Source organism: Dromaius novaehollandiae, chromosome 18, assembly GCF_036370855.1.
Source record: "Dromaius novaehollandiae isolate bDroNov1 chromosome 18, bDroNov1.hap1, whole genome shotgun sequence".
Classification (NCBI taxonomy): Eukaryota; Metazoa; Chordata; class Aves; order Casuariiformes; family Dromaiidae; genus Dromaius; species Dromaius novaehollandiae.
In genome coordinates, this window is record NC_088115.1 from 7328778 (window position 1) to 7351895 (window position 23118).

A 23118-nucleotide genomic window follows, 5' to 3' on the forward strand; every position below is an offset into this window, starting at 1 on the left:
CGCCGGACTCGGCCCTCCCGGCAGACGCGGGGTGCGGTGGGGGCGGGCAGCGGGAGCGGCGTGGCTGGGCAGGGGGGTCCCCGCGGCGGGCGGGGAGGGGTTATTTCCCCGGGGTTGGATTTGGATGCTGCCCGTCCGGGGGATGCACGCTGCTGTGTCGCGGTGCAGGCGCAGCCGCTCGCAGGGGGTCTGCACCCGGTGGAGGGCACTGTGCCACGGCGCTGGGTGCCCGTACGGTGGGTGCTGCTGGCTTGCTGGCTGCCCAGGGGAGCTGCAGGGAGACAAGCTGCCGTGTGAGCTCGCTTGCCCTCCTTCCCCCGCACGTCGCTCCGGAGGGGTGTCGGGCTTTCTATACAGGATTCGTCTGGCTCCTTTATTCCCATGCAGCCTAAGCTCGAGCCCTTGCATTAACATGCCCATCTGTGCCGTGCTTGGCTCTTGACGGGGGGTTTTGCTCTGCCTTGACCACGGCCTCGTGATGGGTCTTTTCTGATATCTTGTGCCCCTATGGTGCAGGGGCTGTGGGTCCGCATCCTGCTCGGCCGCCCCCGCCGGCAGCAGCGTCGGGGGGGGGATCGGGCGCCCATGGTGGCACTGCGTCCGTCGCACCGCGGAGTCGCCCGAGGCCAGTCCATCGCCGCTCCCGGCTCTGTTCCCTTCCCAGGCGCGCGGGCTCTTCCATTTTGGACAGGCAGACCGCAGCGACTGCCACGAATTTTAGCGGTGTGTCACCCCTCTTCCCCCCTCTCCCCGTGCGCGGCTTGTAATTACTAGCAGAGCAGAGGAGATGTTGCTCTGGCCATATGCATTTATGGCTCGCAGGCCTGTTTATGCTTTGCCCCGCGTTTCTGCAGGCAGCTGAGGGCCAGGAGTGCTTGACCCCAGCCTGCTCCATCTGTTTCTCTCGTAACGCAGCTGCGATAGTTGCTGACGAGGAGGGTTTTCCTGCGCCGCGTTGCAGAGCCCTGGGACAGGGAGCTGGGTTGTACGCTCGGCTCTTGATTGCTGCGTGATCACCAAAATGGGAGCGGGCTGATTTAACCTCCCGCGTTACAACGGCGCTGGGAGCCAGTGCCAAAAATTGATGCCTAGCACTAAAGCGCTGGCCAGCCCCGCGGTTGGAGGCCACGGGTTTAACTCCTGGTGCCTTTGGCACCCCAGCCGGTACGTTGGGGGCTGTAAGTGAAAGCCTTGCCGCGTGCTGGAGCTGGAGCTGGTTTGTCTCGTGTGCACAAACGCTCTGCTTTCTCCCCAGCTACCCCGCTCTGAGTGTCCTCCCTGGGCGCCCGCGGCGTTGGGACCGCCTGGCCGGCGAGGGTCGAGCCGTGCCCTCGCGTGCAGCACCGACGGGCAGCTTGTGGAGCCGTGCTCCCCGGCCGGGCCTCCCCGCAGGCCAGGCTAGCGCCTCTCCCAGGGCTTTGTACGGCTCGCGTCTGCTCTTCTGAAACGCTGATTTAAACAGGCTTTGCCGGTGCTGCCGTGTTCTTCAGAGGCTCTTTGCCTGGTGACCCATTAAATCAGGTCTCCTGCTGGAGTCGGACAGCTGCTTTGTGTCTTTGCTGAAAGAGCCAGTCAATCCTGGGGACTAATTTATTCCCTCTTTGTGATACCGCTATAAGTTGTTGGGTGTTTCATTAACCCCATCCTGACTCGTTAGTATTTCCCAAAGAGCCTGCAGGAGGGCGCAGATACAGATGTGCCGAGTGTATCCAGCTGCAGAACCCGGCCAGAGCCCTCCAGGCCCCACTTCCACGTGTCTGTCCAGCAGCAAGAGCCTTTAGCCAAAGGATGCTCCTTCCCTGGAGCTTCCTCACTCCATCCTCTCCTCCAGGGTTGTATATGTAACCTCAGCTTTGGTGCACCAGCTGTTAAAGCAAATGTGAGCTCTGCAGCCCCGAGGGTGTCCGTAGCCTACCCGTCCTCCGGGTTGCTGTGGTTTGCACTTGATGCTAAAAAAAACGGCCCTTGTTCCGCCTTTGCGGAGCCAGCTCCTTGCTCTGCTTCCCCAGGTGCAGCTGCGTGGGGAGGTGCTTGCCCCATGTAGTGTGGCCCTGGCACAGTGCTTAGGAGCCACCCTGCCCACATCCGCAAAGCGAGCTGTGGTTGTCCTTGCTGTCCCCTTATGCCTGTGGTTAACAAGTCTCTTGTTGCAGTTGCACTTCTTAGCTCCCTTGTGCAGAACCGGTGCAGGCTGAATCCTTCCCAGTGCGGGTGGCATGGAGGTAGCATCAGCCGTTCCCTGAAAAGGTGACCTGGAAATGGGTTAGGGCTGACTGTTGCTTATCCTGCTGTTTTCCAGGTCAGAGTGGCTTGGGGAAATCCACATTAATCAACACCCTCTTTAAATCCAAAATCAGCCGGAAATCTGTACAGCCAACTTCTGAAGAGCGGATCCCCAAGACCATTGAAATAAAATCCATCACTCATGGTGAGTCTCTGCAGATCCTGCTTGGTGGTTTGGCTTTCGGTCTCACTGTACCTTGTTTCTCCGGAGGCTTTCTGGGGTTGGAAACCTCCACTTTTGTCATTTGTCTGAAGGGACTGAGACCATCCGGAGGTGCTTGCTGGGCTAAGCAAACTCATCATTTTTTTTTCTCTTTATTCACCAGCATTGATTTAATTATGGTGGAAAGGGCCAACTAAGGTGGTCATGGGGGTTGCACTTCAGGGCAGATGTGGTGCTTTATCCATCACCTGATTTTGGGAGGGCAGAGGTGGCCCGAGTGCCCATCAGCGCTTGCCTCACACAGCCACTGCCTGCTTCTCTGTTTCAGAGATTGAAGAGAAGGGAGTTCGCATGAAGCTGACAGTCATTGACACCCCGGGCTTTGGAGACCACATCAACAACGAGAACTGGTGAGAAGGCTGAGCGGGAGCACTGCAGGCCTTGGCTTGGGCTGTGAGGACACCGGCATCCCTCCCTCTCCTGGGGATACGGAGTGCTGTTAGGATAGGGCAAGCTAGGCCGGTCTTCCTCTGGGCTGACCTCTGCTCTGCAGGGAGGCTGGCGAAGGCAAGAGAGGTTGGTGTGGGTGGCATGGAGAGAGGTGTGAGACAGCCGGGTCTCCCCGTGACAGTGTGTCCTCCCATCCAGCCTGTCACCTCAGAGACAGCTCAGTGCCATGCTCTCAGGGGCTCAGCGGAGCCCTACGACAGCCCTGTTAGAGTCCACAAACGTCCTGCTGTTTCCGGCATGAGACAGCCTTTGTTCTCTGCTGGGATCAGCTGCTGTGCTGGGGTGACCGGTCCCGTGGCCTTGTTCACGGGTCCTAGAGGCCGAACTCTGCAATGAGTCCTTGGGACAGCAGCTTTCTCTGTGCGTAATGTATTCCTCCCTGGAGTAAGGCAGGGCTGTCCTCTGCGACTGCTCGCAGTTGGGCTGCTCACATGGACGTGGTGAATGTTTGACCACGTGTGCATGTGTGTTTCTACGGCCGGCAAGGATGGGAGGTCTCTTTTTGTATACTGTATGCCTTCACATCCCCTCTCCTTTCCCAAGTTCCTTTTCCCTGTAGTTAGGTTCTTCAGGAAGAAACCCCTAGATGCTCTGTCATCTCACACTAGACTTTGTGGGCTGTCAAAAGGTGTCCTGCACTCTGGGCGGGCAGCAGCTAACTGCTCTGCTGTGTTTTCCCAGAAGTAAAAAAACATAAGGATCCTCACCAGGACTCTGAGATCTGCTTTGGATGGGGAGAGCAGGGGTCTGGCAGTGCCAGGCTGGCAGTGTCTCCTAGGCCATCTTAATCCTTCAGTGCTGGAACAGACTGTGCAATCATAGCTTCCTTCTCTACCGTGAGGTGGGGTGGGTGGGCTATGAGATTTGATGCTTCTGAACTCCTCTTGCTCTTGGGCTAGGAGGCAGTGTGAAAGTAGAGGGAAAGGAAAAAGGGAGAGGAAAAATCCTGCTTTCAGGCAGCCAGGCCCTGGAGTAGAGAGGGGAGGAATTTCTAGGCACTTGTTCTTTAAAAGAGACAGTAAACAAGATCCACTACTCCCACGGTGTAAGGAGTGTAAGGAGTTGCCAAGTGGTGAACACGTGAGGTTTGTGATTCCTGTTTCCTGCAGTTGCTGTATGAATGGGAGCTGATAGGAACTAAAACGTTCCTTGTGTGGTTCTTTGTTTTTTTTTTCTTTTTTTCCCGTGGGATTCTGTAAGATGTTTCACTTCTGAAGACTCTGCTTTGCAGAGCCAGGCTAGCTGGGAGGTTAAGGGTGGTTCAGATCTCTCTTGTAAAACCAATGTCATGTGTTTATGTTTCTCTGTAGCTGGCAGCCCATCATGAAGTTCATCAATGACCAGTATGAGAAGTATCTGCAGGAGGAAATCAACATTAACCGGAAGAAACGGATCCCAGACACCAGAGTGCACTGCTGTATATACTTCATCCCAGCCACTGGCCACTCGTACGTACCCTCTCTCTTTGGAGCGTGTCTTTCCTCCGGGCTGGGGCTGGGGACCCATCCCCAACTCAAATCCTGTGTGCTTCGATCTCCTACTTTCAGTCTCACCTGACTTAGCTGCTCTGAATCATCCTCCGGATCCACCTGTCTCTCTGTAGAGACTCAAAGGAGCTCAGGTGTCCTTTGCAAACCCCTAGCTGAAGTGCGTAAGGTCCGGTGATGTCTTGTATGCTCTTGTGGATCATCAGAAGCAGTGTGGTAGCTGGACATGCAGCCCCCCACAAAGAGCACACGTGAAGCCTGTCGTTCCTAAAGCTGTTGCCAGCTGCCTTCTGCATCTAGAGTCTTTGCAAGAACATGACAAAGCTGCTTTAGCCAAGCAGAACTTGGCATTTTCTCTTCTGTTGGAGAGCCCCTAAAGCCTCCCTAAGTTTTGGTTGAAAAAAGCAAAGCAAGCAACTGAGTTGCTTGCTTGGCCAATGATGGACATTGGTCAGTGAGCTCTGGAATTTGATGGGAAGGCCGCCTTTGCACTGACTGCTGGGAGAATGGTTTTTTGGCTGTGACCCTGCCTTTTAAGGGAAGAAGACAGTTGTCCTAGGACTATTGTACAGAGCAAGCGGACACCCAAACCCTTTAAGAGTATTTAGTAGATTTTGATTAGTCTGCACGTGAGATGCAGTTTATTCCATGCAGAGCTTCCCTGTCTCTGGCACTTCTCAAATGACAGCATCAAAGGGCCACATCTCTAATTATTATTATTATTTTTTTTAAAGACGCATAGCCTTCGGTGAATATCTTGGGCACTTAAAATATCATGAAAAATCTGACCTGAAGTATCATAATGTAAAATGAGGCCTAAGTTTCCTTTTGATTTGTGTCAGTTCCTTCAACTTCTGACTTTGTCTGCATGGGGATTTCTTTGTCTGTTTTTAAAAGTAAACTTAAACTGCCAGAACTGTATCAAGTTCAGTTTTTTCCTCTTCCCCATGTAGAACTGTATTCCAATAGAAAAGATCTAGTTTTGCTTGTGTCGGTGGGTAGACCAGAAATGCATTCCTCACTGGAATAAGATGACTGCATGGGTCAGTTATGCCGTTCTTGTGTAACAGGCAAAGCTTACTTGTGTGGATGAGGCCTTAAAGCCTCCTCTCGGAGGAGAGAGCAGGATGCTCGGCAGCATCTTCGTCAGGTAGAGCAGATAAAGTACCACCACTGTGATCCGTGAGGGACCTTGTCCTCGGACTTTCCGATACGGGCATAGCTTTATCTTTACACCCTGGCCTCTGTCTGCTTGTGGCCTTTGATCCTCATGGGACGTTCTGCCATGAGATAATCTGATAAAGTAGACAATTTTTAAAAGGGGAATGGTGTTTTTTAGACCAGTCTGGCTTGCTGATCCTGTTCATCTATGAGAGCTATCTGCAAACCTTGCCTTGGTGGGTTTGGAGTACTGCAGCGCTAGCTACACTCTAGCTTTCTTTCCATCACGTCAGGCATTTAACACTTGCGAGCAACACGCCTGCTCTGTGGAGAGCAGTGCTTGAACCCTGCGGGACCGCGGCCGCTTGCGTGCAGCAGCGGGAGGCTGCGAATCTTGAGGCAGAGCGCAGGCTCTGCTCCCTGGGCAGCTCCCCCTCCCTGGGAAACCCAGCTCTCCCCCAGCTCTCGTTGCATGGGTGGCCGTCACGTGTGCGGGGGAGGCCCTGATGTCAAGCGGCTGGCCCCGTCCCCTGCCCGAACCTCTCGAGCGGTGCATTCTGGTTTCTCTCACCCACCGGCTCTCAGGCTAACAGTAATTGCGTGGAAGTTCAACTGCTTTTTTTCTTTCTCTCCGAAGAACATATGTTTCCAATATCGGAACTCGCCCTGCCGTTGGAGGGTCTTTGTTGCTGAGCTGTGCACGGATACTCCTCTCCCTGAAACAGCCTTGGGCCAGGCGTAGCCTGATACCCCGGCTGGAGGCTGCCGCTCGGGCTGCTTTCAGGGCTGTGGTTTCCTGCCCAGGTGTCAGAGTGGACATCTGGCTCCCGCATCCCCTCTTGCAGGGGGGTTAGAGATAAACTGAAGAACAGGAGGCTTTAGGGAAGCTGGGGAGCCCAGAGAGGGGGGAAAAACCTCACGGGGAGGGAGAAGTCTCTGGGAAATGTTGTTTCTCTGAGAGCTCAAGCATGCACTGGGGTTCCCCTCTGCCCTCTCGTGAAGACAAGGTAGTGTTTCTCATCGCCATGGACATGCTTTCGCTCTTGCTGCCCTTGGTCCATGGATGTGAATGAAGGATGTTGATGGCTCTCTTGCAGGACGTAGCTGTTACTGCAGTGTAGGTGCAGAGGTTCATGCTCCTTTTGGAGAGCAGGAGTTTGGGAGGCAGTTTCACATGGGTGTCTCGTGGTGTTTAATGTAGGCTTTGTGCCTCTGTGGACACAGGCAATCAGTGGTCCCTTGCACAAAAGGGCAAAGGGAAGGGAGCCAAGGCCCTTGCATGGTACCTTGGCTTCTCCATGAATAAGTGGCATGCCTGGAAAAGGCGGCAGCTCGTCCTTGGTGCTCTGAGGATCTTTGCTAGGGGCAAGCTCACCAAGCTGTGCCAAGCTGAGGGTCCTGCAGGGACCTGGTGGCACCCACCTGCGTGCTGGCCCCCATGCTGCCAAGCTGCCTCTGTGCTGGGCTTTTGCCTCGCGTTGTTCCCCATCACTGGCTGCATTTACCATCCGGTACAGACGCAACCCCATCGTCGCTGAAAATCACTTGAGCTAGGAGCATCCGTGCAGTGACGGGGTGCGCCAGTGCCGTCCACCCCACGCTGGCGTTGACACTGTCGAGCTGCCGTCAGGGGAGCTTTCCCCCTTGCTCGTGGGCTGCTCAGCCCCTTTCGGGCTGGTCGTGGCATCAGCACGCGGCTGGAAGGTTAATCAGCTGGGGAAGCTTCCTGTCTGCTGTTGCCGCCTCCCTTTGCGGGGAGCGGGGCAGGCTTTGCAGCCAATCTAATTCGCACGCGTGCTGTCCTTCTTGTAACACTGCTGTAAAACTGTGTTTGCAAAGGCTAAGTAATGTGCTGGCAGGGGCTTCTGGCTGCAGCAGCAAAGCCCTCGCTCTTTGCCACCCAATAAATTCCACTGCAGTGACCCCTGTGAAGCGACTCTGAAATCCTGCCCCGTCTTTCCCAGCAGCCCCATTTTCTGGGTATATCAGAGCTGTTGCTTGACGTCCTGGCGCCCTGCTGGGCCTTTCCCTGCTCGCTGTCCCCCGGCAAAGCCAGCGGTGCTGCGACAGAGGGCTGGATTCCTGCCTGGCTCGTTGTCCTGCAGCGCTGCTGGCAGCCAGATCTGTGTAGCAGACTGACAGGTCCCGGTGTTGGGGCTTGGGTGACTGCTGGATGCTCGGTGGTATTTGCTTAATGCACGGCTCAAATTCTTGCTGCTAGTTGGATCTGGGACTGAACCAAAAGGAAATAACTCTGAAGCTCGCCGTGAATTTTTATTCCTATAATGGCATTTCAAGGGAACCAGGAGGAATGAGCCTGCACTCAGATGCTGCCCGTGCTGTGCGCAGTGGCTGTAGTTATGCAGAAAGAACATGTGCCAACCCAGGCTGGATTCCCCAAGCCCCTGAGCAAGAGGGGACGGGGAGCACCTGGCACCGGCTGGGGTGGGCTGGAGCTCTTGCTGCCTGTAGCTGCTCCTGCTGCAGCTCATCCACTCTCCTTGGGCATCCTTCAACCCCCCAGCAAGTCCAAAGCACGCATGTCTAGTTGCAAGTGTACAGTTCTGGGGACCATCTTGAGGAGGGGGGAAAAAAAACATGCTTTTTCTTCTTGAACTCTACCCCTTCTTTTGGGACGTGCTTGTGAAAAAGCTGTTTGCAGTAGATACCTTGCACCGTGAATGGAATAACTCATTTTCTCTTGTGGCATTGCTTATTTGTATATGTAATGATTTCATTGCTAATCCTCTTCAGGTTCTGGCATCAGCACCTTGTGGAGGTGAATTTGGTTTGAACACCCAGCTGAGTACAGCACTGCTGGGCCTGCAGCTTGTAGCAGAAGTGGTGGTAGTAGTTAAGCACCAAAACTGGTCCCTGCAGATCAGTAAAAGTCACTGCTGTCCTGGGCTGCGCCTTGCAGCAGGAGTTTGAGATGAATTAGGTCTGTGCTTGCCCTGTTGTGACCTTGAGTGTATCTGCCTGTGACTGTACGAAGCTTTTAGTGAATGTGCAAATCAAGCTCTGCACACCTGTGACTTCCTTAAAGCCAGTCAGTGTCCTTCGGTGTCTTCAGATGAATGGCCGTGACTTCTAGCTAAGGGTCTCGTACCAGGGTGAGTCTTTGTGAAAAGTATCACTTCCAAAAATCTGAAGTGTTTAAAAGGGGGCTTCACATCAGGAATTAGTGGAATATCTAGAAACCTGTAAAATAGGCTAAACCGTACAGTTTACTCCTTGGTGGAGTCCTTTACTTTCCATCCTGTACTTGGCCCCGCGTCCTCCAATGCTGCCCACAGGCCTTGGAGGAGAACTGATGGACTGAGTGTTATACTCACTGGAGTAAGCCTTCCCCGCTGGGGTAAAAGCACATATAGGCCAGGGAAAAAAGGCTGTTTGCTTTGATTGCTGGGAATTGCTTTTCAAGTAATTTGGCTGGGACCGCGGCTGCTGATTTTTTTTATTTTTATTTTTATTTTTTTTCTTCTTCTTCTTCTCTCTGAAATATCCTGAAGACCTGTCTGTGGGTGCAGCCTGCTTAATGGCGTTTGTGCAGCAATCCCTTGCTCTTTCTTGTAGCCTCGCTGTTGTTTGTGTGGGTTGCGTCCTGGGAACAGTTTTCTGGTACTACTTCATCTCCTTCAAATCCTCATTGGCAGTTCTGTTTGCCTGAGCGCCTCTCTCGGGAGATGCTGAGGTTACTGCTATAGATGATGTACTTGCAGAGCGCCAGGGAGGTGGTGGATGCTTGTGGACACAGAGCTCGGAGGCTGCTAGCGGCATGCGGGGAGGGATGTAGGCTGAGTATGGCTTTGCACGCTGCTGTCAGACTTGTAGGGAGCCTCCGGCATCCTCCAGGTATCAATGAGGGCTTGGTAACGGGGTTCTTATGCAGTGATCTGAGCCAAAACGCAAACGCCTCCTTGATTGTGAATCCATCTGCATGGGCTGCCTATGCATCCTGGTCTTCACTTTAAAAGAAAAGCTGATGAAAGAGTCAGGAACACAGTCTCAGTGGGGAAGAGGCTTTTAAAGGGGAAAAATTGTTTGAAAATAGCAAAGAGAAAGGAGGGGAAAGAAATCTGCTGGGAAAGGAATATAAGTGCATTGCTTCCTTGGAGGTCTGGGAAATACATTATGCAGAGCTCCAAACAATGTTTGCCAGCAGCAGTCTGCTTAGATATGTCCATGGGGGTTTCCTTGTGTGCTTTATTCCCTTTTTTTTTCTTTCCTTTCTTTTTTTTTTTTCCTTTATTAGCCAAACTCTTTTGTTTCTGGAGCCCAGGGTGATCTGTGACTCCTGAGTTCGTTAGCAACTTGTTTGCCCTCGTGCTAGCGATGCGGTCTCTGGGCTCTGCGTGCCGCTCGCCTGGCTCTCCAGCAGCTCGGGGAGAAGGTTACGTGTCAGCCCGCCGGGAAGGGTGGGCGCGGAGCTAGCCCGATGCCTGAGAGGGGAGTGGATTTGACTAGGGAAGGACGTGAATGAGTCACCGCTGCGACCTGCATCAGAGCAGCCTGGAGACGCTCTGTTGGGATGAGCCGTGCGGGGATGGCACGCTGTGCGGGAGGCTGAGCAGGTCAGCACGGCTCCGTGTTCCTCTGGGCAGTGCTCTGCCGGTGCCTGGTTACACCTGAGCATTTTAATGCCCCATTACCACTTATTTTCATTTCTTCCTTGGTTACACAGGCTTCTGATCTGCACATGGGACTGATCTAGAAATGGGGAAATCTGGTCCTTGGCCCCAGTTCTACTATCTCAGTATATAGTTCTGAAAGGTGACTTTGTCTCTCTCTGTCCCAGTTCCCCAAGGATAAATCAGGTCGTGTCCTGCTGGCACCCATCACCAGATGTGTTGTGGGCCAAAGTAGTGTGCTGCTGAAAGTGACAGTCTCCACTTGGGACCTCAGTGTTTCCCTTTTGAGGCTGGCATTTGTTCAGCTCACTGCCTGGGAATGTCCCCCCCATCACCTCCGGAGCCGTCGTGGGAGGACTGCAGCATGTGAAGGCATCCCTAGGCAGGCTTTCATCTAGCTAGTTCAGGGATCACCAGCAATAAAAAAGACCTTCAGGGAGGACTGAGGGCCTGAGTACCGAGGTAGGGTCATGGGCAGGCCCCCCGAGCCTTCATTGCTGCGTGTAGCTGGACTGCAGCCCAGAGACGCAGCGAGGAGAGTGGCACTGGAGGTCGCATACATGCTGTCAGCAGGAGCATTTAACAGGGAAGCGCTTCCTGAGCGGCTGATTATTCGGGTTATGCAATCTCTGTAGCTTTGGTCTGCTGAGACTTTTGTTGTAGAAATTTTCTGACTTTTTTGCCCTCTGGAATGAGCAGAGTCTCTTCTGTGCCATGTGATCAGCTTGAGAATTAACAGAGCCTTTTCGAATCTGAACCAGCAGATCCAAGTTGAAATCGTGGCTTGTGCACGACGGCAGGTTGGTACTCGGTGCGGGAAGGTGCTTGACCAGGAACAGCGACCTGCAGCCAGGTCATGCTGGTCTGGCATGTCCCCAGGCAGCCTATGTGTGCGTGTGGCCTCCTGGGCAAGCCTGGAGAGGGCTTTGCACTGTGGTTGCTCTTCAACTTCTTGATTTGTGTTGTGCATCGCGGGCAGCCTGCCCTGCAGCTGGCTGTGCCCGTGCTCTGCTCCCTGCTTTGCCAAGGACTCGTGTAGCTTTGGGCGAGTTCCTGTGATCCTCGGTGGCAGAGCATCCACTCAGAGATAAAAGCCCTCTGCCACTTCATCATGGGGTTTTACGAGGGTTCATAGATGACAGCATGGCGCTTTGAAATGAGAACGGGAAGCGTTTTAAGTGTTTGCAAACTGCTTGTGTGAGGCAGACGCGTGCTGTTGTGCTTTTAGGAAAACACCTTTATTTTTCCTCTCTGAAAGAAAATGATTCCTTCTCTGTGTCTAGCCTTTGAATGCCCTCTCCTTGCCAGGGGACCGCGGCAGGCCCTGGGTCCTCGCTAGCCGCGTGCGATTCCCTTTCTTCTGCTGTGTTCTGCAGGCTCCGACCGCTGGACATCGAGTTCATGAAGCGCCTGAGCAAAGTGGTCAACATCGTCCCGGTGATTGCAAAAGCCGACACGTTAACGCTGGAGGAGAGGGACTACTTCAAACAAAGGGTAAGGGCTGCGCGTCTCCCCCTGCCCCGCTCCCCCCCTGCCTTCGCCCCGCAGGTCTGCAGAGCCGAGCGCCTGGCCGGGAGCCCGGCGCATTCCTCCGGCTGCAGCTCTGAGTGATCCCATGTGGCAGCAGGAAAGGCCTTCGCTCCAAACAGTTCCTTGTGTTTCTCTTGGATCGTTGTCAGTGCAGGATAAATTTTGCGCTCTTAGTCTTGGGGCCTGTTTCTCCTGCCTCCTTTGTTGTTGTTGTGATTATGTTGAGGCTGTTTTTTATTATTCCGGGAGGTGGAGGGTGCTGCCTATAGAGCCTGGAAAACCCTTCCTTTGCACCGATACAGTAACCAGGCAAAAATGTGTGTGCTTGCAGAGCTCAACTGGGCAAGATTTATGGGAAAAGCAAGCCATGAAACTCCCCTGATCGCGTTGGTGGGGAGCTGGTCATGGGGAGCCAAGAAGGGTCTCTCCAAATCCGCAGCAAGGCATGTGGTTTCCTCCGCGCGTGCCTGCCTGGTGCTGCTGAGAGGTGGAGATGCTTTGCTCTGGGTTTCGGCAGAGGACTATAAATCCGTTAGCGTAACTGATGATGCGGCTGCAGGCGTGATGGCCTCAGCGTTTGCTGCAAAAATAAGCAAGCCACCAATCACCTCTTGGCTTGTTGTTCTGAGAGTCTGAATTGAATTTTTGAGCATGAATAGGCTGGGTTTTGCCAAAACCCATCACTGAACCAGTGCTCCCTAAATATCCATGTGCAATGCAGTGAGTCCCAAGCAGAACGGAGATGAACTGGGCGGTGGGCGTGCATGGCAGAGAATGTTACTGGGATTGTGGTCCTCTAGCCTGGCACTGAGCTGCAGACCCCCAACAGGAGTGGGGCTGTGCCCGTGAGTAGCTCATTGCCCTGAGCAGGATAGGGTTAACTCGAGCAGGCTGCATTTCTTAGCCTTGGAGACAGTAAAGGAAGATAAGCGTGGGGTGGGCCTCTTGCGCTCTGAAGTCCTGGACTCTGCTGTCCCTTTGAGCTCCCAGGGGTCAGCAGTTTGCTTCCTGCACATCTCTGCTTTGAACAGGAATGTGAGGCAAGGGGAAAGGGTGGAGGGGGCTTTGCCAAAGGGGCAGTTTGAGGGGCCATCTTTGTTAGGGATGCAGGGTGCAAGTGTCTGGAGGGGACAGCATGCTAGCTAGGGTATTATTCAGTGCATCCATGCAGAAGAGCATGAGCCCTCCCTTCCCATGAGCACTGTTGCCATGCTGGGGTTGAGCTCATTTTAGTGTCTTCCCAGTTTGTGAAGAGCAGGGTCAGGAACTGAAATATGCAGTCTGGTCTTGGGGGCTGAATCCCAACTCTGCAAGCAGCTCCCTCTGCAGTGAGCTAAGGGATTCCTGGAAATGGAGCTGTGCCTTAATCCAGACTGGACTTTGAGTGCGTCAGCCTGCTCACGGAGAGTTGTGCGAGGAGCTGGTGCCGGAGGATGGGAGGAAGGAGGGCTGGGGGCTGAAGAGAGAGGTGTGAGAGGTGTCAGTCCAAGGTGCCGCAGTCTAGTCTCTTCGATGGCTTTTCCAGATTGCTCACTGCGTTCAGAGGCTGCAAGCACGTGTGTATATATGCACGCCTGTGTGTCTGTCAGTGTCTGTCTGGCTGCTGGAACTACAGAGTCAGTCTGGAATCTAAAACTCCATCTAGGCACGCTCTGCCTCTGATATCATCCGTGTAATAGAAGATCGTGCTGTGGGAATGGTGCTGACAGCGTTGCCAATGCTGCAGGAGAGTCCATCTGGCTCATCGGCTCTGCCGCTAACAAACTAAAGCAGCAAAAGCGGGTCTCGCCTGGAGCCGTGCCCTCCGGTCTTCTAGGCTCGTGTGGATCTGCTGACTGCGTGCGGGTGGCGAGGAAGAGCAGCTGTGGCCCAGAGAGCAGACAGGACGGACTCAACCCATCTCTAGTTACGTTCCTGATTGTAACCAGACCCCTGAAATCCTTCTGAGATGGAGGGGGAACATAGCCATGCTGGCTTGTGTGCCATGCCCATTCTGCAAGGGACTCGCCCTTGGTAAACTCAGCTCCAGATCAACTCTTGGTGCAAATCAGAAAGCAAATAATCAGTCCAGTCTTGGACCGTCTGAGATCTAGACTGGGATTTTTAACATGGCTCCAGTGTGCATGTCTCCATGCTTCCAAAAGGCTATTTCCCTGCCTGCATTCGGGAGGGGTAGAGCTGGTTAGGAGGAGGGGTTTAATTTCTGGGTTTGAATTGAGCTGGGTAGGTCATGATGGAGCATTAATCTGCCTGCTCGTTCCCTTTGGTTTGTGTGACATGGTTTCTGGCTGACGCCAGCATTGCGCCGAGCTACTCAAATGGAGTCCCATGCCCTGTGGACTTGGCTTGCGTTGGGTTGTTCCCCTAAAATAGTATGTGGGCTTGGCTTGCGGATGGGATGAGAGGCCTGGCTCAGGGGTTTTCTTTGGCTTGGATACATTGCCTTTGCCAGCTGGGAATGTAGGGCTTATGTGGAGGAGTTCACCGCCCTAGGAAGTGATAGGAGCTGGCACTCAGGTACAGATTCAGGTTTGGCACTTTCTTCAAGAAGGCTGATCTGCTGTGCTCCTGGTGCTGCATTAGCTAAGTCTCCACCCAGGAACTGGATTTCAGCGTGGTGTGTTCCCCTCGCCGCCCCCTTTCACAGAGGCAACATCCTCAGAGCTGGCTACGCTCTGAGCTGTCTGTGTGCCTATCCCCTCTCGGAACATGCTCCGCTGTGACCTCTTTTCTGAGGAGCGTAAGCAAACACTGGAAAGCAACTTCTTAATTTTGGGTCCAGTGCCACATGCCTGGCAGCTATGTTCCCTATTGTTTAGCACAACTTTTAATTTCCTATTGTCTTCTCAATGCAAAAGCAGAGCCCAGCTTTTGTAACCTCGTCTCACTCTGCAAGACCCTCTCCTCAGCCTGAAGGTGACCCATATCTTGGCATAAGGTTCTCCTAGAGCTTCCAGGGCAAGCACTTGATAGGTGGTTAGCAGTTAAACATGGGTCCCTATCCTCCAGGTGGGCAGTGTTAAGGAAGGAGGGCAGTGTTAAGGAAGGAAGGAGAAGATACTATTGCTTTGGCTGTCTAGCCTTTTAGTACTGTGAGGAGCCTGGCAGGCTTGCTCCTATGTGCCTCTTGGGTTGGCTGGGAGCAGCTGCTGTAGTGGGGGTACTGCTCCTCTGCTGTTCTTCCCTCCCGCATGTCTCATCCATATGTTTCTCTGTTCTTCCTCTCCTAGATCACAGCTGATCTCCTTGCCAATGGGATTGATGTGTATCCTCAGAAGGAATTTGATGAAGACTCTGAAGATCGGCTAGTAAATGAGAAATTCAGGGTTAGTGCATGGTGTTGTGGTTTGAATGTGCTTGGATGGGGGCCTACAGCTCCTGATACCTGTGGTGTCTTGGGGGCCTCTTGCAAAGTACCTGTATTTTCTTTCTGAAGGTACTGTGCCTTATCCGTGTCTGACCAAGGATGGGGCTGGAGCTCAGAGCAGGGACAGAAGGAGGATGAGAGGCATCTGGGGAGGATTGCTTCTCCTGTCTGCCACGACTCCTTTCCCCCAGTTCTGTTCTTCAAATGTGCCCTCAGTAACAACTAGGTAGGGAAGTCCCTTAGCCTCTTGCCCTTTCATAGGAGCGGTGAATGCCGGTGTCTGCCTGTTGCTAGCGAGGGGAGCAGCCTTCCTGTTGGCTGTAGAAATTTTGCCCGGTGATCAACCTGAATTACTTGCTGCAGGGAGTAGCTAACAACTTATTGGCCCAAAAAAGTGGATTGGATAAATTCAAGGAAGAAGAAAAATCTAAATATAAACATACCACCTTGGATCAGGAAGTAACTGAGACACAGGTTGGTTGCTGGATGCTGGGGGAGGTTCCTAGAGAAGAATCACTGTATCCTTCCCCTGCACTTGCCGGCTGTATGCTAACCCCTGTCAGAGTGAGGTGTTGGGCTTGGACAGGCTTTGGTCTGTTCTTATATTCATAGGAGGGCTTGAAGTGTTGAAGCACAGCAGGCTTTGAGGGGGGAGCAGACAGGACTGAGGCACCTGTACTGACCCATAGTTGAGAGAGCAAGGGATGCACGGTTGGGGGAGTGTGGGGCAGACAGCACATGGCTGGTAACAGCCGTCCATTTCTGCTGGAGCCCCATGTTCCTAGTGTCTGATCTGATCTCAGCTGAAAGCTGGAGCTAGGAGGAGTCATGCCTAGGTTGGCCAGATGCATGAGAGAGGTGCTGCAGCCAGGTTCCTGGGATCCTGCAGTTTCCAGTAGGCAACATTGCTCAAGAGCCTCAGACACTGGCTGTCTTATCCAATGAAACTCCCCTGAAAACCACTTGAGACATAGGAGGATGGGCCCAGGACCAGACGGGAGCTGGATCCATTGCAGACTTGAGTCCTTGCTCTAACAGCTGGCTGGGGACTGCCTCACTTGAGACTTTACTCACCAGCTTGGTTTCCTCACCAGTTTTCAGGAGGAAAAAGTAACCTGTGCCTTTTATTTGCTCAGGAAATGATCCCGTTTGCAGTGGTGGGTAGTGACCAGGAGTACCAGGTTAATGGAAGAAGAATCCTTGGAAGAAAGACCAAGTGGGGCACCATTGAAGGTATCTTGTCCTTGTTTTCCAACCTCCTGAGCCCATCCCCCTGCCCTGGTGGAAGATGGTGAGACCCAAAACTGGCAGTAGAAATCTAGGTGTACATACTGCTTCCCTGGCCCTCCAAAGAGAACTACTTCCCCAGTATTTGGGGACTGGAAATGATTTGACCAATACTCCTGCTCTGAGTTTGAGCCTTTGTGCAGTTCTGGGGTGGCTGTTAAATGAAGTGAGAGGATGATGCTTCTGTGTTTCTCATCTCTGATTTCTTTCCAGTCTTCTGCTTTGATGTTTCCATCACATTGCTTGTCACGTAATTAAATGCCTGATGGCTGGATTTGAGGGTAGATGAGTTCAGTGCTGACGTCTCAATGTCTCAAGTCCAGAACAGAGCCTTTCCCTGGCATCTGCAATTCTCTGCACGCTCCACCATGCACTAGATTGGTGCCCTTGTGGGGTCTGTCCCTTCTTCATCACGTTAGCATCTTCCCTTTTCTTCCCCCATTTTAAATCAGTTTAAAGGCTAGATGAAGGTTCATGGCTCCAGCGCTTCAACACATTTCCCCCATCCCTGACTTCTAGCAGCCTACAGACACATCTTCAGCACCACCCTTCTATCTTTTCCCCCTTCATTTCTTATAGATTTCTCTCATTTATGACTCTCGTTATAGGAATCCTGTTTTGAATGAGTGCTTAACAAAGGTGCCAGGAAAAGCAGTGTATTTTAAAGCTCTGCTGCCCTCTTGTGCTCTGTCCTTGAAAGCTCTGAGTTTGGTGGGCTTTGGAGTAGCTTAAGAAAAGCTACTCACCTTTAGAGTGTGTGGCATCTTCAGCACAACCTAGCAGTGGTCGCTGCCAATCTTTGCAGAGTAGTGTTGTTTTTGTTGTGTTATTTCTGCATTATGTTCAAGGCTGGCGTAGGGGACAGGACACCACAGAAAAGGGAGTTGACCTTCTAAATGCAAATGTCTGGCAAACTGAGAGCTGTGATACCGATTGTGGTGGAACAAGACTTCTTGTTTTTTTTCCCCTATCCTCTTACAAACACTCTTTTCCTTCTAAGCCCTATTGAGACAGGAGCCACACTTCTGTCAGCAGGAGATCACTTTATTCCTCTGCAGCAGGCAACATAGGGAAGCAAAGTCAGAGATGTACTTGGGATGTCATAGGACGTTCATGGTGAAGCTAAAATGAAACTCCTCTTTTGAGTCATGCCTGGTGCCTGCTGCAGAGCTCACCTTTCTGCTTTTCTTTCAAATCTCTCTGAAAACGGTTCATTGTTTCCAGCCTGCTCAAGCTTGTGTTGCTGAGATGGGAGGACCGTGCTGTAGGCTTGGGGGTGCTGCAGAGAGCTCCCTCGCTGCGTGGAGGACAGCAGGAGAAGTGTGACTGGTGTCACAGGCCAGTGTGACTCCCCATAGGGCCCTTCCTACTCCAGCTCTTCTGCTACGCTTGTGCCATGGGTGTGCACGGTGTATGCTGATGGCTTTCTCTCTCTTCCCCACCAGTGGAGAATACGACACACTGTGAGTTCGCCTACCTGCGGGACCTCCTCATCAGGTTGGTGGGACTGTTCCTGTGTTCGTGTAACCTTTGGTCACCAGGTGGCATCAAAACAAAGGCGGGAGCCCAGGCTGAAGCAGGCGGCCGCTTCGCTCGCCCTCCGCGACTGCAGCAGCCCCTGTGCAAGGGGTAGCCCCGTTCAAGGGGGCTTTTCTCAGCTATCTTGCTGAGCATGGGAGGAGGGAAGCAGTGAGAGCGTGGGGGAGAGCTGAACTTGCCAGCAGCGTGCAGGGTGCAGCGTGGCTGCAGCTTGCCTGCCGAGAGCAGCTGGAGGCCTCAGCTTTAGTGGCCCCTCACAAGCCCTGTGTCCTCCGCGATGCATTACTCCAGTCCCAAATCATCTCCCTTCTGGGTCCCTCCATCTGCAGACAGGGACTGTGCTGTTGTGGGGTCTGTGCTGAGCCCCTTGGCCTGCTCAGGGGGAGCATGGGCTCTGCCTGGATTTGCTGCAAAAAAGTCTCTGCACACTTGAGCTGTTGCTGGCATATAGCTGTGCAGGGCTCCAGATATGGTCCTATACACTCTCGGGACTGGAGCCTTCCCAAAAGGGCTCTTGTGCAGCAAGGGCTCCACTTGTACCAACTGCACGGGCTGTTGGTGCCGCTGAAAGCTTCTGTCTGGGCTGTCTGTAACTGCCTCCGCTTCCCTCCTGCGCTCTGAAGAAATGCCGTTAACCAGTAAAGCTGGAGGGGAGATTTGGGCTGCAGAGGGTGGTTGAAAGCAGATGTCGAGTTGGGTTGGAGCAGCAGAGGTGGTGCTGGCTGGAGCTGCCCTGTGTGCGCAGGGAGATGTAACTGCCCCGGTGTCTTCTGTTTCCCCCAGGACACACATGCAGAACATAAAGGATATTACCAGCAACATCCACTTCGAAGCCTACAGGGTCAAGAGGCTGAACGAGGGCCAGAGCTCGCTCTCCAACGGTGTGACCGACAAAGAGCTGGTGGCTAACGAAATGTAACCGTCTCGCTCTGTAGCCAGGACCTTGCTCGCTCACGCTCGCTATTTCCCCCCTCTCCCCCCTTTATTTTTATATAAATCCTCTGCCACTGTCCCTCTTCTCCACCCCCCCCCCACTGCCAATGTTAACTGACCAAATAACCAGGCGCCGCATCTCGTCGGGCAGAGCGTGGCGGCCTCCCGTCCCCCCGCGCCGCCCGCTCTGTGGCACGGCTTTCTCTCTCGGCCCCCGCCGAGCGTCGCCTCGGGCCGGGGGAGCTGCCGGGGCTGGGGAACGGGGGAGGGCGGCGACCGTCCCGCGCGGAGCTCGGCCTCTCCCCGTTCTCCAGCGCGGCTCCCGGGACCAGGTAGAGCCTCTCCCTGTTATAACCGCCCGCTCCAGCTTCTGCTGCCCGTGGGGAGCCGCTGGGAGCCCGGCAGCGGAGGGCAGGTCTGGGGTGAGCTCCTACCTGCCGCCTCTCCTGCCGTGCCGAGGCCGCGGGAAGCAGGTGAACTTGCCAAAGGCCGAGTCCCTTTTTGTCCCGTGGCTTTGCCGTTTTCTTCTCCGTCCATTGAAGGCAAGGGTTGCGCCGCGTGAATGCAGCCTTCAGAAGCAAGGTACGGTGAGATGAAGAGAGCAAGATGGTGACATACTTATCTCCTGCCGCCTCCTCCTCCTCCCCAGCCCTCTCCAGCCCTCCAGGACCAGCCAGCCCCTCACCCCGGCCCCCTACCTTGCCTTCATGCAATAAACTGGGAGTGTTTAGGCGTTAACTCGCCTATCACCAAACCGCAGCCAGGCAGAGCTACCTGCTTTGGGAGAAGTGCCTTTTAAGACTGTTACCATGCAATAGTTGGGAAAGGATGGGGAGAGGGAGGGTTACCCTGTCTGTCCTTGCAGCCTGGAAAATGCTTATCCAGGCAGCGACTCTTTGTAGAGACTCCCCTTCCCTGTCATTTGCAGCTTGGACCATAGACATGGCTGGTTTCCTGGGAACGCTTGTATATTTATTTTTAATTCAGTAAGGTTTTTTTTCCGTCGAAGGCTCAGAGTATGTTTGTCTGGAGGGGGCTGAGAAGGGAACGTCTCTGCAAAGCGGTGGTAGGAAGCTGGAGTTTTTTGTCCCGTCCGACCCTTGTCATTATTGGGCTTTTCAGTAAGTCAGAGGAGGCTGTTCGGGTTTTTTTGTTTTTTGGTTTTGTCTTTCTTTTTTTTGATTCCCCCCTGTGACGTGTACGTGTGTAACAAGCTCCCTAATTTGGCTAGCCCCCCCGTGAGGGGCCTGTGTGCAGACCGAGCCCTGCATGCATGTTAGCAGCCCCCGGCCGTAGGACGGGCTGGGGCGGCGTTTCGGGCGCTCGCCGTAGCGTAGGACCTCCTCCTCTTCCCGCGCTCCCTTTGACCGGCTCTGGCACCATCTGCCTCGTGTTTAAAAAAAACAAAACTGCGGGAAAAAGCTCGCGCGAGGGTCTAGGTTAAACAACCGCTGAATGACACACGAGCAAGCGGTCGTGGAGCAGAGCCGCCGCCTGCCCCCAGCTGTGCTTGCATGCCTGTTTGGGAAATCATTTCCGCTCCATCCGTCGGTGGTATCCCATCTAGTGGATGAAAATCCCATCTAATGGATGAAAATACGTGCAGCTCCACCCCGCTTTCGGCACGTGCTAAAATAGCAGCACGTCCCATCTTCCAGCTGCTGGCGGATGCCCGCCGAGCCCACCAAATGGTCTCCGCTTGGGGCACAGCGTGTTTCTGGGTGACGAGAAGGCAAGAGGGTGCTCTCGAGCAGGCTGGGAGGCCCAAATTCCCGGTGGAAGCGGTGTTGCAGGCTGCCGTTGCCACGCCGATGCTCGTGCGGGCGGCCCGGGCTGGGAACGGGGCAGCGCGGCAGCTCATGCGCGGCTCGGCACCCGTGTGGGAGGAAGCCCCAAAGGAAGGACCGCGGGGTTCGGGACTGCCTGTGCCCAGGCGCCTTTGCGTTGCAAGGAGTATCCATTCGCCCCCTTAACTCTGGCGTTTTTTCCCTCCTCAGCAACGCGTAGGAATTGTTACTGAGCTGTTGAGGAAGAACAATTATTTACTTGCTGACTTGCTATATTTTAGCAAAAACAAAAAAAAGTGTATTAACGGAAAAAATATATATTTCAAGTGTTAAAAAAAGACTATTAAAGGGGAGAAAATCTTTTGTGTGAGGCACTTCTGCAAATGTCATCTTAAACTTTTTTTTTTTTCCCCCTAGTCAGTATCTCCAGCTGGGCCAAGCAAGACATGCCGCTTTCACCTCTATAACCTGATTTTTTTTGAAGAAAAAAAAATAATACAATAAAAAAAAAAGTCATCCAGATCTATTAAAATGGCCTTTTGGGGGTTATAAGCATTACGACAAATTTAGTCCATTTTTGTATAAATAATAGTGTTTAATATGTATTTCCCAAAATAAATGTTTCGAATGCAAATAGAAGGAGGCTTGTGTGTTTCTTTGGGTGGGGGGTCCTAGGTGCGATGTGATGTGATTGACACCACCTGAGTCCTGGAGGGGTGGCCAGGGATGGGAGAGCGGCCCAAAGCGGGGGGCCGTGTCCCTGGAGGTGCTGTGCTTGGCCTGTTTTGGGGTGAAGTCGGGGTGGGGCGAGATGCTTATTACTAATCCCCTTGACTTTCTACCCTGGGGTATCTGGCCCAAGTCATCTACAAAATGATGATGCTGAGCGCCCCATCAAAGATGCAGGGAAGGTGGGTGGCTTTGGTTCACCAATCTGTAGGATTATTCTGTATCTTATGTGCTTATTGTAATTTTTTTTTCCCAAGCCTGTTGGACTGTACAGAAACAAAAACAATAGGAGAGAAGGTGACTTTATTCAAGTTGGTTGCCTGTGGGTAAGTAGAGGACAGGACAGGCTTATGTATATATATATATGGGTTTTTTTTTTCCTTTGCTGTCACCTGGGATTTCAGAGTGGACTAAATAAGACTTTCAGGTGTGAGGTACCCAGTGCAGTAAAGTTTGCCCGTAAGCCTACTTCACCCCAGTGCTAAATCCATCCTTAGTGATACATTTTTTTTGTACCGTAAAGCTGTGCACCCTGCAATATCACACTTGCTTTAGTTCGAGCGCTCCTTACATCCGCTCTTTGCTAAATGAGCCTAGTGCTGCAAAGCAGCCGAGAGTGACAGCAAGGGCTTCTCGCCCATGTCCCGTAGCAAGAACCTGAGTTAAAGATTGAAAAAGGCTGGGCTGACGTGCGGCATCGCCCGGTACCCGCCGTAGCCAGGATGCTCGGTGGTTCCCCGGGCTGAGCCTTCCTGAGCTGTCTCCAAAGGGCATTTGCTTAACGATGCCACGGCTGACAGAAAGGGCCTTGCACTAATGGCTTATTGAGTGGCCTCACTTTAACAAATGAGGGAAATGAAGATGAGTGAGAGTTTAATTACTGAGCGGTGCTGGGCGCTCTGCGGCAGCTGGCGGGAAGGCTGTGCTCGCTCCGGTTTGTCTTGCCACCCAGAAGGGAAGGGACCCCCCCCCAAGCCCCTGGGCAGCTTGGCTTTGGGGGTGGGTGGCTCATTTCTCTCCTCGGCTGGCAGCAGGGCTTGCTCTGGAGGAGATGTCATGCAGCCAGGCCGGGCTCGAGGAGGGGTGGAGGCCAGCCTGAACAGCCCGACCCAGAAAGCATCTCCCTTTCAAAGAGGATGACTATAAATAATAAGAATAAAAGGGAGTATAAATAATTAAAGCCGCTCATAGTGAGTAGTTCCTGAAACGTCTGCCTGATTTAAAAACTAATTACTTTGAGGGTAATCATCACCAGAAGCGCATATATTTACCCACAATGCTGCTCTTCCCTCTCCTTCCTCTCGCTCGCCCTCTCTCCTGATTGCTATCCAAGGCATCCGTATTCAGACTTATCATTCATCCACAGCACACAATAAACTGTGTTGTACTCTTCCATCTCGCTGATTAATAACTTCATTGGAGACCCATTCAGGGGTAAATAAATCCTCTCCTGATGGTAATACAGGTGCCAGCAGCAAGGGAAGCCCTGGATCCAAGGCACCGCGGGAGCGCAGCGCTCCTGCCTCCGGCGGGGAAGGGAGCAGAGCGGGGAGCATCGAGGGCCAGTCCTTCCTCGTGAGGCTGCTTTGCCACCGCAAGGGTGAGGTACCTCTGTCCCCGTGGCCCATAAGACCTGTATTTGGCGTCCGAGGTTGGTGTGTGACCTGCTGAGATGCGTGATTCAGGGCTGGGTTTTTTACACTTTTCTCCA

At 53.3% G+C, this 23118-nt stretch overlaps 1 protein-coding gene across 7 annotated transcripts in view; it reads left to right on the plus strand.

Annotated features, from left to right (window-relative positions):
- SEPTIN9 (septin 9) overlaps nt 1-21317 on the plus strand; it is a 167754-nt gene extending 146437 nt beyond the window's left edge. For all 7 annotated transcript variants that reach the window (XM_064522526.1, XM_026103885.2, XM_026103888.2 and 4 more), the window contains 8 exons: nt 2300-2428; nt 2775-2856; nt 4267-4404; nt 11612-11729; nt 14996-15091; nt 16269-16365; nt 17865-17916; nt 18742-21317. In XM_064522526.1, coding sequence (XP_064378596.1) covers nt 2300-2428; nt 2775-2856; nt 4267-4404; nt 11612-11729; nt 14996-15091; nt 16269-16365; nt 17865-17916; nt 18742-18877 — 848 coding nt within the window. In that variant the 3' untranslated portion in view covers nt 18878-21317. The remainder of the gene's footprint in view (nt 1-2299; nt 2429-2774; nt 2857-4266; nt 4405-11611; nt 11730-14995; nt 15092-16268; nt 16366-17864; nt 17917-18741) is intronic.
- Nucleotides 21318-23118: the final 1801 nt, after the last annotated feature.